Source organism: Anguilla rostrata, chromosome 1 (genome assembly GCF_018555375.3).
Source record: "Anguilla rostrata isolate EN2019 chromosome 1, ASM1855537v3, whole genome shotgun sequence".
NCBI lineage: Eukaryota > Metazoa > Chordata > Actinopteri > Anguilliformes > Anguillidae > Anguilla > Anguilla rostrata.
In genome coordinates this window covers 74,353,536-74,371,439 of record NC_057933.1, presented here as the reverse complement: position 1 = coordinate 74,371,439, position 17,904 = coordinate 74,353,536, and the positions used below count along the sequence as shown (strand labels likewise).

General features: G+C 43.7%; 1 protein-coding gene across 1 annotated transcript; it reads left to right on the top strand.

Moving 5' to 3' along the window:
- The first annotated feature begins 9,699 nt into the window (after positions 1-9,699).
- LOC135235390 (piggyBac transposable element-derived protein 4-like) lies at positions 9,700-16,908 on the top strand. Its single transcript, XM_064300868.1, has 2 exons — positions 9,700-9,968; positions 14,738-16,908. Exons 1-2 carry the CDS (start codon positions 9,808-9,810, stop codon positions 16,680-16,682), a joined length of 2,106 nt encoding a protein of 701 aa, XP_064156938.1. The 5' UTR covers positions 9,700-9,807; the 3' UTR covers positions 16,683-16,908.
- Positions 16,909-17,904: the final 996 nt, after the last annotated feature.

Sequence of the window (17,904 nt, the reverse complement as noted above, 5' to 3'; positions counted from 1 at the left end):
ATGTTCACTGCCTAGAGTCGTGATGGTCAGTGTGGCACATTGAGCGGGTGCAATAGCCGCTTTCTGGTTTTCATGCCAACTTCTGGTCTAAGTTACTTCATTAGCCCTAACATTTATTCCATCTGGCATTTTAGCTCCATTTCTTGGTAAGATTATGAATGACAGCCTAAGGCCGCTCATGTCCCTACATCAAACATTTTACTGTGATCTGATCTAGAAGTGAACCAGTGTTGGTGTACACGGCCAATTAGCTCATTTAGACAGGGTACTTAGTGGAAACAAAAACCTGCATACACACTGGCCCTCCAGGACCGGAACTGGTAACCCCTTGTACTAAAGAGAGAGAGAGTGCTTTGATTTTCCTTTATTTAAACACTCAAAGGAGAAAAATTATTCTTATCACTCACACATTTCAAAAATAAATACTAAAAACCAAATACAATTGAATTTAAGCAAAATTCACAAAAAAATCCAATCACAAAGCCTAGACACATAAAAATAAAAACATAATTTTGGACAAAGACATAATTTGTCTGGATTTGGCTCTGTATCTCCGGTTGAGATTTCTAATCAAACAATTCACGTGTGGTTAAAGTGCATATACATGTTGGTTTCATTGTGTAGAATGTCACCCCATTTCACTGCACCAAAAATTCAATTCACTTAACAAAATTTCCATCTGTGGCTATGAGCACCCAGAGCCAAACGCAAAAACCTCTGTGGGAAAACTTTATACCCAGACTCCCACGCACCTCCCCCAACACAAAAACAAAAACTGCAGTAAATGTTAGACTGCAGTAATTAGAGAGGGAATTGGACGTGTTTAGCCCCCCATTGTGCACAAATTCTGTTTTTATTATAATTTTAAAAAAATATAATAATAATTTTAAAAATCGTGACATTTATCACAAAGCAAGGATCAATGTTTTCTGCATTAAGACATTTAACATAAAGTGCATATGTTATTAAAACAATGTGATTGTTATTAATTTCAAATGTTTTATGGGTTCAAATGTTTCGTATTACAGTCAGGGACGCACGCGATAACATATTAATGTGTTTTTTTTTTAAGCGTTTTTCAGATCAATGAAAATATTGACAACGGACAACACTATATATAGACTCGTATCGCCACATGCTGGGTCTTTGTAGAAATGGCAGCCGAATTAAATTCTGTTCTTCGTTTTGGTACAAGTATAATTGTATCGCCATCTGCTGAAACTTGGGAGGTAATTAATTTTAGGAGAGAAACGAGTAGACGCGCTTGTTCGCTCGCTCACGAATTGATGGAGGAAACGGCAGAAATGATTATGTGGAAATAAGAACAGGTTTCCGCGAGCGAGCACATTTTAGCTGCACGGAAAAAAAACTATTATTAACATTGCTTCGGTGACCACTAGGTGGCGGTGAGACACAATTATTACACATCGGTGATTTTAGAGTGCAGAAAGGTCCCTGCGGATGAAGTTATGTGCAAGTGTTGGATTTACTATTTATAGCCGCGTTTCCACCAAAATTACCCGGAACTTTCAGTCCCAGGAACTACTTTACCAGGAACTAAAAGGTTCCTTCAGCCAATGGTTGTCTGCGTTTCCACCGGGGTCTAAAGTACCGCGAAGATTAGGCAAATTAGCCCACTGACGTTGTCGTCGGTCCATCTGTCATATGATTTCTTCTGTATCCCCATACTACCACCGAAGTAGCCTACATTATTTTCTAATAACCGGGACAGCCCGGAGGGGTTTATTCCACTTATATACAACGGGTTATCAACAATGACTATATATGGTTACTTTTGTATTTATTGATTTTCATATATCCTCTCAAACACATTCATTAACAGCAGAAAACATGCACACGTTGTAAACAATTTGCTGTTTTATTACTTTCTCGTCGTCAATTCCATATAGGCTAATCGCAAAATGACAAGAATAGAACGAAAACTCGGACTTGCGTGAAAATGTAAATTAGTAGTGGTACAGCCACCGTTTGCTTTCCTTCGAAGTTACTGCTAGCCGAGCAGCGAAGTGTGCCCTCCAGATGCGAACCATGCACCATAAATGAGTCCATAGTCTTCCTGGTCTTTTCGTGGAATTGAAAAATGGCAGTAAAATTACGGCAGTCTGAAAAAGCTAAAGCGAAGATTACTAGAATTAACCTGTTATTTTACCCGGAAAAAAGTGCGGAAGGTGATTTCCAGTTTGCGTGTACTGTATCACCAATGTTAATTATGCAGAACTACCGCATACCTCACATAACTGTATCAAACGTTTTGAGTCAATTACAACGGGCTAACAAAGAAAATCCGGAAGAAAATATTCAGCAACCGAATTAATCCGTTTGAATGTTTTGGTAGCCTACGTAATATGCTGTCCCAGCACGAATGCTTAGCATTTTATAAAACGAATACTAAAGCAAGAAAAGAACAGAAGAGCACACGTTATAATTCCAAGACGTTGACAGGTTATAACCAAAAGTAGGCTACTGCGCCGCATAACATACAAGTTTGATTTGAAGTTATTATGAAAATAAATTGGTTTGCCGCTGCATATTTTCAAACATGGCGGGTAATGGCGGAAAATAAATACAACACAAATGCTACGAGTACTCGACCAATCAGAAATGTTCAGCGCTGCAAGCTCCACCCAAAAGGTTCCTGTACTTTCGGAAAGTACTACCCCCGAGCAGGAACGTTTTGGGGGGTAAAACAAAGCCCCCAGAACTAAATTTAGACCCTAGTTCCTGCGGTGGAAACGCACTGAGTTCCTCAAAAGGTTCCTAGTTCCGGGGTATAGTTCCTGCGGTGGAAACGCGGCTTATGTCATGGAAGAGAATGTTTTCCCCCGCGTTTAAAAACTTGAGAATGTAACAGATTCGTATTACAATTAAAAATTCAGAAGCACACAAATACGATATACCAATACAAATGCTGTAACAGAACAGGGTACATTTTGCAGTGATAGTACAGTATGACCGACAGTATTCTGTCTGTACAGTGAAATATTCAGTAATAGTTAAATTTCAACAAATCTTTTATTTGAGTTCAGGCAGGATAGACTACTATCAGCCCTATTGTGCCTGATAGGTCGAACACTAAGTACATCTTCAAAATAAATTTTATTGTTAGGCCTACTGTTATTTTTCATTAAAAAAATTTTCTTGATACGATTACTTTAACTGTTACTTTTTTCAGAGCCACTTTCAACAACAAAACCCTAAAGGAGTGGTTAAATTATTACATTTTCATCGTGTTTGCATAAAAATCTCACAAACCCTCGATCGTTCATGTGTTGAAGTAGCCTACTGTTGTCTTGTCAACAGCCCAATTCAAGTGCAAATCGGTAAACACTTGAAATGGAACTTATCCGAGCATCTGTCAGCAATTATAGCTCTTTGTTGCAAGTGGCCTAATTCCAGTGAGAAGGTGAAGGAAGCGTAAATGATAGTCCTCTAATCACTGCATAAATCAGGAGGAAACAGCAGTGTTTTGTGACGAAAATGACAGGACAATGCAACCATCCAGAGGGGGATATTTTACAGTGCTGACATTGTTTAACCGATGATCCTCTCCAAAACGATTTACGGAACCTAACTGCGTAATGACATGGAAAGGAGATTCGTCGCTTCTATTGATTATGACGTTTAGACCGTTGACTCGGTGCACGCCTACCATCGACACGCAAAACGTAATACAGAAACACTCTTGGCAGCTTTGCAGACGAGTTTGAACGAAAGTAATGGGTACGGAGGGTTCTGAAAGGATCGCTTTGTGTTTATGCTGCAGAACTGAACGCGGTCGTCCAGTAAAGAGCGCTGCTGAAGAATTCGCCTCAAATACCTTCGCACAGCACGCAGCGGGAACACCGTTGCGGTGTCGTGTGGCAATTCAGGGGCGTGGCTTGTGACACGTTTCAGGTTCAGATACCTGGTGGAGGCATTGTCCGTGTTCTCGATAATTCCTTAACCAAGACTACAGTTTAAGTGTTAAGTTCATAGTAATAATAATAATAATAATAATAAGTTAACTGTTCAAGTTGTTTTGGACAACGGCATCTTGTTTTGGATGTAGGCAGCAGTGTAGTATACTGGTGAGGGAACTGAGTTTGTAACCTAGAAGTTGCGGAGTCCATTCCCCGTTATAATGCTCTTGTTTTACCCCGGAGCAAGGTACTTAACCTGACTTGCCTCAGTATATGCTTCAGTATATATACAGCTTCATAAATGGATACTATGTATAAAATGTAAAAGCTGTGTAAGTCACTCTGCATAAGAGCGTCTGGTAAATGGCAGTAAAGAAGTGGAATCTGCCAAGCTAATGGAAAAGATTAATTTACAATGCGGAAACCATTGGACGGTGTAAAGATGAGCTGGTGTCAACTTTAAATACCAGAACATTACATTACATTACAGCCACTTGGTAGACGCTCTTATCCTGAGGGAAATGCGGTAGCCTAATTGAGATCATCAGTGTTGTTCTCAAACACGTATTAACCACCAATTTCCCTTTTTTAAGGACCTCCTGTTACGTTCAGAGTAAGGACCCACGCGCAGACCAGGGAAATCCAAGAAAACGTTGTCTTTATTCCGTGCGAAGTTCGAAGCCAGGTGATCAGAGAGAGTGAGGTACAGAATCGAGTTTCCAGAAGAAAAGTAAAAAGACAGGCAAAAAGTCAAAAACCAGGAGATCAGAAATAGCGAAGGTACAAAGGGGCAGGCAAAAGAGAAGTCAGGCAAAGGGGTGTCGCAGGAATCTCAAAATACAAAGGCTTACAAATAATCGGCACAATGAATTTGATCAACGTTCTGACAGGGACATGGTGGAAAAGACTGACATTTATACACTGGGGAAGGTAACAATCAAGGAGGGGTTACGTGAGTGAGGGCGGAGTAACAAACAACATCCAGGTGAAGAACATTAGGATAACTAATTAAATGACAGGGGACTGACAAAACGCGGACTGGAATCACATAGACAACAATGATAACAGACGGCCTGGGTTTAGCAGGTAAAACACGTGCAGAGAGAGAGAGGTGCAGTTAGAGCAAGAGACAGGTGCAGGCAATTGCAGAACTCAGCGTTAGAGCAGGCTAGAAAGAAAAGGGGCGGAGCTACAGCGCAGCATGGAAAAGGGGAGACTGGTTAATGTATTAGTATAGTGATCTAAACTATCAAAAACCCAAAACTAGTGTGTGTTAGTCCATTAGTAATATTCACATGTTAGTATATTAGCGAGGTTAGTACTTTACAATCTATAAGTTAGTAGGGATTAGTAGAAATTAGTAAAACTAGAAATCAGCAGGAAGAAAGTAAAGCGAGACTGGAAAGAAGGGGGGAAACCACGAAAACCCGGAACCACCCGAATAGTGAAATCACGCAAGTACAGGGGAGTGAAGCAGCTCAGGGAACACAGACACAGAGACAGTACTGGGGAGACAAGTGACCGGAACTACAGACTACAACACCTCCACTTGAACAGATAAATTTAACAGCTTTAGCCACTTAATAATAATAATAATAATAATAATAATAATGCCATGCGTTTATATACAGTGCTTTACAGTGATGAGAGGAAAACTCGCTTCACCCACCAGCAATGTGTAGCACCCACCTGGGAAATGCATGACAGCCATTTTGTACCAGAATGCTCACCACACATCAGCTGAGGTGATGTATATATATATATATATATATATATATATATATATCCCGACAGAGACTGTGATCACTGGCCTCCCATTCCTGCAGACTTTCAGAGTGACAGTGCAGTTCAGATCCGCAGTAATGCTTGACCACCCCACCCAACCACCCAAAAAAAAAAAAAAAAATCCCCAAGAACAGAAGGTACCGGGTCCCATGGGGGGTGCTAGACATACCCCCAGGGTCACACCCCCCCCCCTCCCCCCACCGCCCCCCATGATTGAGCACCCCAAGCTGTCTGTGAAATTGATGAATGATTTTGGGTGGGGGAGTTCATCAATCACACTACCTGACTTTCCCCTGTGAATCCTAGGAGCCTTGGATCGGACTGACCCCTTGGGACAAGCAACATTATGTTAGGGGTTTTTTTTTCTCTTCCAATTAAAAAAAAAAAATAAAAAAGTTTTTACAGCTAGTATTTCTCAGGCAAACATAGAATTTAATATTAAATCTTCCAAATATTTATAAATGCAATCATAAAAATAAATTGTATAATAAATTTAGAATGAATTAATAAATATTTATTAATAAACAGATACATTTGTGCCTTATAAATCGGGAATCAGCATGCTTGAAAAAACAACTTTTCTGTTAAACTTATCAGTTAAGGTAGTCGGTCACTTTAAGGGAAGATTCTTAACAAATTTAACAACCCCTAATAAAAATATTTTAATAGTCCCATAGAGGAAGGGTACTTCCGTTACTTTAATCCTTTACTTTTCCTGATGATTAATATTTAATTATGATTGTGCTGAATTATGATTGTACTGAATTAATACATCCCAGGCCATTACATTTCAGGACAACCCGGGCCAATGCATTTCAGGACAACCCGGGCCATTACATTTCAGGACAACCCGGGCCAATGCATTTCAGGACAACCCGGGCCATTACATTTCAGGACAACCCGGGCCAATGCATTTCAGGACAACCCGGGCCATTACATTTCAGGACAACCCGGGCCATTACATTTCAGGACAACCTGGGCCAGTACATTTCAGGACAACCTGGGCCAGTACATTTCAGGACAACCTGGGCCAGTACATTTCAGGACATCCTCGGCCAGTACATTTCAGGACAACCTGGGCCAGTACATTTCAGGACATCCTGGGCCATCACATTTCAGGATGTCCCGGGCCATTTCAGGCAGCTAGCAGACAATCTTACATAGAGTGACTCAAGCAGCTAACATTCCGTTACATACAATCCCATTTATGCAGCTGGATATTTGCTGAGGCAGTTCAGCTTGAATACCGGGCCTAAGGGGGAAACGACATTTCTGTAGCTGGGAATCAAACTCAATCAAACCTAGTTAATAGTTTTACCTCTGATGTTCTGATTCCTGCCTTTCCTGGGACACCCGTCCCTCTACCCTACCTCCTTACCTCCATACCCCCAATCCACAAAGGTAAATGGACTGCATTTATATAGCGCTTTTATCCAAAGCGCTTTACAATTGATGCCTCTTATTCACCAGAGCAGTTAGGGGTTAGGTGTCTTGCTCAGGGACACTTTGACACGCAAAGGTGTTGCCTGGAGCAAATTAAAATATGTGTAGCCCTTGGTTACAGCGTATGTGCCGGATAATTACTATGGAAATGAGTCCTGAAAACTTTACCTCCACTTGAGTTTGTCTTGCAGAATCACACACACACACACACATCATGCACACGCACACACACACACCACACTCACAATGGAGGATCCTAGTCAGGCACTTGATGGTGCACTGGAGCTCACTCTGAGAGTGTTGTGCAGAAGGGGGCTTTGTTGGTGTTAAGCATTGTTATACTAACAACAGAATGGGAGAGGCTGGCCCACAAGGGACCGTGCTGATGGAGGCTGGGGGGGGGGGGCAGTGGGCGGGATGGGGGAGGTTCCTATTGGAATTTTATGGGTCAGAGACTTGGATTTTCTTTGGTTGCAATGAATATCTGTAACAACTGCCGGATTTGGGGGTGGTCCGTGAAGGCAGACAGCAGCAAATGGAAAAAAGCTGCAAAGTGCGGACACTGCAAGCGGCAGCTCTCCAAGGATTTGGCTATTCATTCTCAGGCCTGTAGTGGTGTGGTCGGTAACGCCTGCAGAATGACAAGGCGTCACAAATCCACGATGTTCACGGCCTAAATCAAAAACGACAGAAACGGACTAAGGTCTGTGGAACTGATGCAATATTGCACTCTTGCACTTGATGAAGTGTCCCTATCCATCCAAAAAAGGATTTATTTTGTTAATAACTGCATCTTTGCTCCTGACACCACTCCGTACTTTTGCTATTCATCACGCTAGTTTGAGTTTGAATTATACACGACATCAGGGTTGCTGTGTCTAGTGTCTTTTTGCATCTACTGTCTTTTTGCACACACACAGTTTTAAAAAAATCAGAAAAAAGACTAAGATGTTTACGTGCACCAATAAATAAAAAACTATAGCTGTCTTAATTGCATAACGTTTACTCCAATTTTGACCTTACTCTGATTAAGCTAATCTGATAAAAGTGTTTATGAAACTTCCACATTATTAGTGTGCATGTAAATGCAACATCTTTGTGATCCGGTTCAGTTCTTCTGGTTAATTCTTTAAAAAAAAATTTTTTTTTTTTAAATAGGAGGAGGATGGGACGGAAACGGAGAACGAAAAAGGCAAGAAAGAACAGAGGAAGAGATGGGGTTTCTGGTGTTCGACAAAGAAGAGGACTCAGACCAAAACGACTGGCAGGGCTGAGGAGCGGGTCAAAGGAACGAGGGATGAGAAGAAAGGCCAAAACAAACGAAGAGGATGGATTAGTCGCTGCCTTCATTCAGAAACAGACGCCAGAGGTTGTTGATGTAAATGTAGTCTTCGGCCGAAGATCTAAAGTTATGCAGTAGCCTACCTCGAGGCCAGGAGAAGACAAGTTCAGGCAGTCACTCGAAAGATTGTTTAGAGATTAATCAAATGGAGTGCTGTGTGTATCGCCCCTTTCTCACCTTTTCACACTCTTTCACACTTTTTCTTTTCTATTACTCTTTCTTGTCTGTTTCCATTTTTCTGTTTCTAGCTTACTCTTTTTCACTTTCTTCCTGTCTTTCTCTTGACTCCCAGCTGATCTCTTTCTCTCCATTTTCCTTCTCTCTCTCTCTTTCTCAGACACACAGACACACCTTATTTACCATAATAAAAGATGCAGTGGTAAATCAGTTGTATATGTGTCTGTCATTTTCACAACACAAATTAACATCACAGGGACCTGCAAACAAGACCATGAACCCTCTACCCTAACCCCTCCCCCCACAGACACACACACAAAAAAAAAAAAAAAAAAAACTGACAGATCACAAAAGACACTATCATTATGTATGATTTGATTTTATGTAATTTATGCTAATTGAAATACATTGACTAGGAGTGAATACAGATACTGATCAGCAGATATCATAAGTTCCTGATGCCCAGGCTTTGCTTACATTGCAGGTGAGTGGCTCAGGTACAGGAGTGACTTTATGGTTATGCAGTCAGTGGCCATAAGAAAGTAGATGAGGCAAAATGTGTCTTTGAGAAGAAGATGTAATCCACACTCAGTATCACCAGGTTTCTGATGACTACTGCCATTATTGCACGACAAGTGTCATTCCATACACCAACAGAAGCTCATTACAGGTTCGTAGGAGCAGGTACATTTTGTTCTGTTGCCCACAATAGGCTGACCCTGGCTTGGGCGATGGCTGTAGGTAGCTGGTACTTTTTTCCTCATAGTGATATCAGGTAGAAAACAGAACCCATTTTACACAACATAACATATGAGGGATATCACAATGAATTAAATTGTAGGTTTTATCATTAAAATTACTGTTATACAACGAATTCCAAAATGAGTCAATACTTATTGGATAACTGAGTCACTCTGGACAAGTGTGTGTTAAGTAAATGTAATGTGACGTGGATTTGGAAAGAGTTGGAAAGTTCGGTGGTGGATAGAGCACAACACGACATAATACCGTACTCTCCGTTACAGTAGGTGGCGGTATTCACCTGAACAATGGTTTAAAATCATCCATGGAAGAAGACGAAGACGACGACGAAGAAGTGATTTTGTCAGAGAACGTTTGCAAAACAGAAGTAAGGTAAATATGTCAGTTGTGTGCGGGAAAAGGTTGTTCGATGAGGTCGAAGCAACCGAAGAAGACGAAGATAGAGGGTCTGAAAGTGAAGGCTGTTTCTCCAGTTCGGAAAGCGTCGATTCGCTTGAGCAGGACAATCTCAACAGAGGAATGGACCCGCTGTTGAACATGTAAGTTTATTTACATTGCCCGCTAATACCAGACTCTCTTATCCAGGACGTCAGATACACTCAAATAAGCATAACGCTAACCGAGCAAATCAAAAAGTGGTGTTGCTGGCGAACAAAAGTAAATGCGTTACCATTAGTACAGACACGCTGTATACAGTCAACTATACATACTGTCCCGAAACTACAAAATTATCTCTGGAAGGAAATCCAAAGAAAGTAACGAAGAAAGCTGAGGATGGTTATGGAAGTCTGAAGCCTGCAGGCGAGAACCGTTGCCGACTTAATATAGCAACTTTTTTTGGCAGCTTACTTTTTAAAATACCTTAACTGCTTCGAAATTCACAAAACGTGAAACGGCTTAGGCTACTAGCCACAGACCTTATTTGCTGCAGAAACAAAATCCTTATGGGGAAAAAGCGTTGGAAATCTGTCGAGGAAATCCACAGTGGAAGTTTACGAGTTGGCCTACAAAAGGATGTAACACTGTGTAGCCTACTCAATGTAACCCTGGAGCAGGGGAAACGCGTCCTTTGGTCTGATGGATCACGCTTCACTATCTGGCAGGCTGACGGACGATTTGGCAAATGCCAGGAGAACAGTAGCCTACCTGTCCAAATGCATAGTACCAACTATAAAGTTTGGTGGAGTTGGAATAATGGTCTTGGGGGGGAGCGGAGCGGAGTGTTATGAACAAGTCAAGTATACCAATGCAAGTGGAGCAGTGTACTCACTCCCTCTTGACCCTGGTGATCAGAGGTGGCTGTGGAGTAAATAATACCCATACTCAAAAAGTAATTATTAAAGAAAAACTCTGCTAGATGTTGTATGAATAATTAAAATGATTTAATACAATTTTATGTAAAAAAAAACATTCACTGTACATTGATTGCCATTCAAAGGCAAAGAATAAAGGTCTTAAAACAAATACAATACAGACTATCTACAGTAGACAACGTAGAATGGAGCATGCTAAATGCTAAGGCAACTTCGCTTTCACTCGGTTTAGTTTTTTCCATTGAACGCAAATGCATTAGAATCGTCGTCATTTAGAAATGAGATCGCATTGATGTACGATCGTGATTTTTTTTTACAACGAATCGTGCAGCCCTATTCCATACATTTATTTATTATATCCTTGCAAACTTAGCTACTTCTCCTGCCTCCTCATTCGTAGACTACCTCGCTCGCGCTGACTAGTCTCCACGTGCACCTCTCTCTCGCCCCTCCGCTCACACCTCTGATAGTGTAGTAGTGATGTGTCCCGAGTGTTTCCGTTTTTGCCATAAGAATTTGAGAATACAAGGTGTTATTGTTCATTCTGTTAAAATATTCAGAGAAAATAAAAAGCCCAAAAGCATTTTTGATCGACTTGTTTATGTATGAATCTTATTAAACCCGCCCCATATTAGACAAACGGTTATGACTGTGACGATTGCAGAACGAACCTGAGGCTAGCTGACTATCTGCCGTTATGTTTTACAATATATTATCAGATGTTTACGGAGTTTAATTTTCATCCGCGACTGTACTGTGTCATGTAATCACGTTATATGTATGACATTAAAAATACAATTATGTTCAGTTATTTTCAATTTATGTTTCTCAGCAAAACGAATATGCTTAGCTAGCATATCAGCTTGCCAGTGAGCTAGGTAGGCTATCCGTGGTTAGCTCACGCATTAGCAATATGAACCACAGGGGAAGAACATCGGCTACACTGATGGTCAATCAATCAGAGATGTGTAGGCTACTGGTGATTTGACTAGGCTAATTTCCGCATAACTGTCTGGTAGACCTGCTGCTAACCGAGCAAGTTATCGTCGTAGGTTTTCGCCACAGTCAGTTAATGAGCCAGTAACTGCTACTAGCTACTCCATCGCCGTTTGTGGTGTTCACTTGCTGGGTGACGCTAGCTGACCGATCGTTCGCAAATCACTTTCTACCGAATAAAAATTAACATTGTCAGCGGTGATTAACAAATCTACCAAGTATTTTAATAACTGATCTGCAGGCGTGTAAATATGACAACGCACTTTGTACAGCAAGTTTTCCACCTGGTGCATGAAGACAAAAATAATGTAGCCTACATTGAATTTCTAATTATTATTAGGCTATTATTTTTTTCTTGTAAATCATCAAAACCAATGTAGAAAAGCCAGTATACGCAAGGAGCCCCCAGAACCGATTCTGAGAACCACTGTCTTAAATTATCTTGTCGGTCTCTTAAATGCTAAAAACATGTTCCTTTCTAAATGCCAGTCTTACAAAGATGGTTAATTTCATTAAATTCTGTGTGTGTGATTTCATCGTGTGTTGTATGTTATTCAGCAAATGAACCTTGAGACTCTTAATTCGCTTCGTGAAACTGAAAAAGTGTTTATCCAAAAATCGGGATTATAGTAGCTTTGTCACATGCATGAAGCATGGCGCAGGTAGACCAGAGACTGTAAAAAATATGGACAAAGCTACTGTGACGTCACCCATTGACTCTACGTGGGTCTCTAAAACACATTTTGAAGCTCAATGGCGGGCGCGGCCATTTTCTAGATTTGGAGCCAAAACCATAGAGTTAAGCGGTCTTGTGATGTTTAGAATTTGATTGACAGTCCGGTGCGGAAAAGCCCATCGACCTGAACGAGGCTAGTTGACTGTCTGCCGTTACGTTTTAAAATATATTATCAGATGTTTACGGAGTTTAATTTCCATCCGTGACTGTACTGTGTCATGTAATCACGTTATATGTATGACATTAAAAATACAATTAGGCTATGTTCAGTTATCTTCAATTTATGTTTCTCAGCAAAACGAATATGCTTAGCTAGCATATCAGCTTGCCAGTGAGCTAGGTAGGCTATCCGTGGTTAGCTCACGCATTAGCAATATGAACCACAGGGGAATAACATTGACTACACTGATGGTCAATCAATCAGAGACGTGTAGGCTACTGGTGATTTGACTTGGCTAATTTTCGTATAACTGTCTGGTAGATCTACTGTTAACCGAGCAAGTTATCGTCGTAGGTTTTCGCCACAGTCAGTTAGTGAGCCAGTAACTGCTACTAGCTACTCCATCGCCGTTTGTGGTGTTCACTTGCTGGGTGACGCTAGCTGACCGATCGTTCGCAAATCACTTTCTATCGAATAAAAATCAACACTGTCAGCGGTGATTAACAAATCTACCAAGTATTTTAATAGCTGATCTGCAGGCGTGTAAATATGACAACGCACTTTGTACAGCGAGTTTTCCACCTGGTGCATGAAGACAAAAATGATGTAGCCTACATTGAATTTCTAATTATTATTATATTAGGCTATTATTTTTTTCTTGTAAATCATCAAAACCAATGGAGAAAAGCCAATAGACGCAAGGAGCCCCCAGAACCGATTCTGAGAACCACGGTCTTAAATGCCTAGCTTGTCGGTCTCTTAAATGCTAAAAACATGATCCTTTCTAAATGCCAAGATGGTTAATTTCGTTAAATTCTGTGTGTGATTTCATCGTGTGTTGTATATTCAGCAAATGAACCTTGAGACTTCGCTTCGTGAAACTGAAAAAGTGTTTATCCCAAAATCTGGATTATAGTAGCCTAGCTTTGTCACATGCGTGAAGCATGGCCCAGGTAGACATTTACGGAATGTACACGACTGACAAGCCGTCAAACACGTCTGGCAGATTGAATGTTTGCCGGTTAAGGTTAGCTAGCTAGCCAAATGGCTTGGTAGCCGAAGTTGCGAACTGTTGTAGCATAGGCTATTACAGTACTACCAAATATAGCAAGCTGACTACGCTTTCTGCCAAGTAATTATTTGGTTAAGTAGGCTAAAGGAAACAGTAAAAATGACTCGGCTACCGAAAAACTTAAGAGGAGGATTATTTTATGGTCGTCTAGTGCAGCTGTAAATAGCACACGCCATAATTAAATCACCACGAAATGGGATGCCTGTATTTTCAGACTTAGCACAGGCGGACCGTGGCCGGAGCCGCCCACCCCAGTGACCATAGACTGTAGCCCCTTCTGTAGCTCAGTCCTCCGCAGTAATCCGGAAGTGACGCAAGCTGTACCTCATTGGTCCAGAACAAATATTGGCACTGTGCCCAAATGACGCAATAAATCATGAAATCGACCCATGGACAGGCATAAGACGAATAAAATACACCTATTATGATTATTTGTTCTTGTGAGAAAAAATTATTGACTTTGTATTTTGATCTCATTTGTACCGTAGACTTACATGGAAACCGGATATGAAAACACCTATACTGGAGCCATCCGTAGTGGCGCTAGTGAGCAACCAGGAACTACAACACCAGGAAATGAGCTTCAAAAACGAAGTCTGGTTTTGGCCGCTTGAGGTAGACATATACGGAATGTACACGACTGACAAGCCGTCAAACACGTCTGACAGATTGAATGTTTACCGGTTAAGGTTAACTAGCTAGTCAAATGGCTTTGTAGCCGAAGTTGCGAACTGTTTTAGCATAGGCTACTGGACTACCAAATATAGCAAGCTTATTACGCTTTCTGCCAACTAATTATTTGGTTAAGTTGGCTAAAGGAAATAGTAAAAATGACTCGGCTACCGAAAAACTTAAGAGGAGGATTATTTTATGGTCGTCTAGTGCAGCTGTAAATAGCACACGCCATAATGAAATCACCACGAAATGGGATGCCTGCATTTTCTTACTTCGCACAGGTGGACGCCAGGCAAGTTTTTATGTTTATATTGAGTTATATAAAGTGAATGTCTTGTTAATTTGTCTTTCCACAGGGACATCTCAGTGCCACATGATGCAAATGTAGCCTGCAGAGGTCCCACCACACCACCTCCCGCAAACCCTGGGGTCCCTGATTCTGGGAGTTTGGAGGGGAACAGTACGGCCCCCTCTGAGTCGTGTCCTGGAAGTCAGGAGAGAAACAAAAGAACGCTCCGCTCTTCAAAAACTCCAAACCCCACAGGAGCCAAGAGAAGGAAATGCGCCCCCAAAGCCGACAGTTCCGCGAAGGATCGATGGAGGGACGCCAGTGACCCAGATTCCAGGCAGCCCGGTCGCATCTTCCGCCCATCCCGGAGTCCCGGCGTCCAGCTGGACACCCACAGGTCGTACAGCTATTTGGAGCTCTTCCAGTTGTTTTTCAGTCCGGGCGTCGTCCGGACGATTTGCGCCAACACGAACAGAAACGCTGCGCGGAAGATAGCGCACGGGCTGGTGATCACCTGGCTGCCGCTGAGCGAGGCCGAGATGTACCGGTACCTGGGCCTCCTCATCAGCATGGCCCTGCTGAAGGCCCACGAGGTGAGGGACCACTGGAGCCAGAAGAAGCTCTACGCCTCTCCCTTCTGTCGCTCGGTGATGTCGCAGTCGAGGTTCCGCCTCATCGCCTCCACCCTCCACCTGAGCGACCCGGACGAGGATGCGGAGAACGAGGCGAAGAGAGGCACGCCCGAATACGACGGCCTCCTGGCGATCAGGCCCATCATCGACAGCCTGAAGAATGCCTGCAAGGCCTTCTATCATCCGCGGCAGCAGCTGTCCATCAACGAGCGTACGGTGGCCTACAAGGCTCAGCTCAGCGTGAGGCGGTACGCCAAGACCAAGCCCGGCAAGTGGGGCTTCAAGCTGTTTGTCCTCGTGGACCCCGTCAACGGCTACACGTGCGACTTCAACATTTACTGCAGCGAGTCGGCCTCCCCCACGGGGAAGGGCCTGGGTTACGATGCCGTCGTGGACCTGCTGAGCGTCCCGTACCTGGGGACGGGGTACCACGTGTACGTGGACAACTTTCACGCGAGCGCCGCCCTGTTCCGGGATCTGCACCGGAGGAAGTTCGGAGCGTGCGGGACCATCCGCGTGGACGGGCAGGGGTTCCCGTGCTCGCGCGCGAACGACGTGCCCAAGCAGGCGGCTCGGGGGACGGGCCGATGGCTCCGGGAGGGCGAGCTGCTCTTCCTGAAGTGGGTGGACGCGCGGGAAGTGAGGATATGCTCCACCATCCACCGGGCCGACGCGGGGGACGCGGTGGAGCGGCGCGTGCGCAACCCGGGGCGCGACAACTGCGCCGTGTTAAAAATGCCCATTCCCACCGCGGTCCGGGAGTACAACAAGTACGTGGGGGGCGTGGACTTGGCCGACTCGCTCATCAACCGCTACAACATCCGGCAGAAAACCGCCAAGTGGTACAAGACCCTGTTCCACCATTTCGTGGACGTGGCGATCGTGAACGCGTTCCTGCTGCACAAGGAGCTGGCGAACCTGAAGAACGCCAGGCCTCTTACGCAAAAGTGCTTCCGGGAGGAGCTCTGCCTGCAGCTTGTGGACTTCGGGGTTCAGAGAGAAACCCCAACAACCCCCGCGACCCCCGCGACCCCCGTGACCCCTGCGACCCCTGTGACCCCCGCGACCCCCGAATCCCCCGAAAACCCGGCTCCGGAGGATTTCGTCATCAAGACGGAACCGGACGCCTGCGCGCTCGGACCCGCGATGCACCTGGTGACGTCCATCGTCGACCCCGCCACGGTGGCGCCCTCGCTGAAGGCCACGGCCGGGCGGAAGTACTGCGTCCACTGCATGGCGTCCAGGAAGTACATGAAGACCAACTGGCGGTGTCTGACGTGCAACGTGCCCCTCTGCGTCATAGCGGACAGGAACTGCTTCGTTGATTGGCACGAGCGGAATTTTGGAGAACACCCGGAGATTAAAAAGGAGGAGGCCTGAGCTGCCCTTTCCAGTGTGTGCGTGTGTGTGTGTGTATGTGTGTGTGTGTGTGTGTGTGTGCGCAGCTCACTTTTTGTAAATGGTTCACTGTTACCGATTGCTTTGAGACATATACAAAAAGGTTGTTTTTTTTACCCCATTGGTGGAAGACATAGCCTAGGCCTAGTTAGAAAGGCAAATGTACTGCAATATACCCTCTAATTAATAATAAATTTGCTAAATAAAACCAGTAGCTAAAGTGTTTTTTTAAATACATTTTTATGGCTATTTTGTGTATGTGTACCATGAACAACAGAGTAAATCACCAAGAGTGTCTCTGTGTTGGCACAGAGTGAAGAGGCTTTATTTAGGAGTTAGGTGACAAATACTTATATAGTGTATATAGTGTTAAAGGAATAATGTAGGAAGTAATGGCCTAAAACTGAGGGGGGAATAACGACAGGGTCAATTTTCCTTTGTAAATTATCTACATTTACAAAGGAAACGCACTGATTTCTGTCTCATTTGAAGTGCTCCATGTGCCTGAATGAATGAATTTTTTTGCACACAACCTCAGTGTAAATTCAAATCTGTATGAATGGCAAAAAGGGCAGAAATCCCTTCTTACAATGGCCTTTGAAAACAAAAGGGGAGCCTCAGTTCAGTGCTGCCTAATGAGCACTGTCCTTGAGTAACACAATTCCACACAACTGCCTCCCTTTTACTATTGGCCACCGCTGAACATGCACTGGCCTGTGATTGGCCAAGGCCTGTTTGAACTCCAGCCAATGAGAGGGAGCTGTCTGAGTCTGGCTGTGATTGTGCGTGTGTGAATGCGTGTTTGTGAGTGTGCGTATGTGTGTGTGCGCATGTATGTGTGTGTGTGTGTGTGTGTGTAGCAGCAGGGATGGCGGGCTTGTATTGATCTGTCTGGTGAGGTCTGTGTATTCTGACAGACAGTGGGGGGGGCGGGGCTGAAAAAGACCACAGGTCTCTCGGCCATTGGACAGAATGCAGAGGGTGAGGGCATGTGACTGAACCCTGATTATGAAAGCAGATGTCAGCACTAATCAATGACATCACATAGGAGTCTGAGGTGTGGGGGGGGGGAGTGTATGGGGGCGTGGGTGCGTGTGAGGCACTCAAGGAAAATGCAAAGCACGTTGGGGGGGGGGGGGGCTAATCCCAAGCGCTCATTGACCGTTACTCAGCAGTTTGGTGGGGGGGGGGGGGGGTTCATTGT

Bases quoted from the DNA above. Each gene is read 5' to 3' on its own strand.
- LOC135235390 (XM_064300868.1), top strand. From the start codon at position 9,808: ATGTCAGTTGTGTGCGGGAAAAGGTTGTTCGATGAGGTCGAAGCAACC. The intron at 9,969-14,737 runs GTAAGTTTATTT...GTCTTTCCACAG, and splicing joins ATGGACCCGCTGTTGAACAT to GGACATCTCAGTGCCACATG.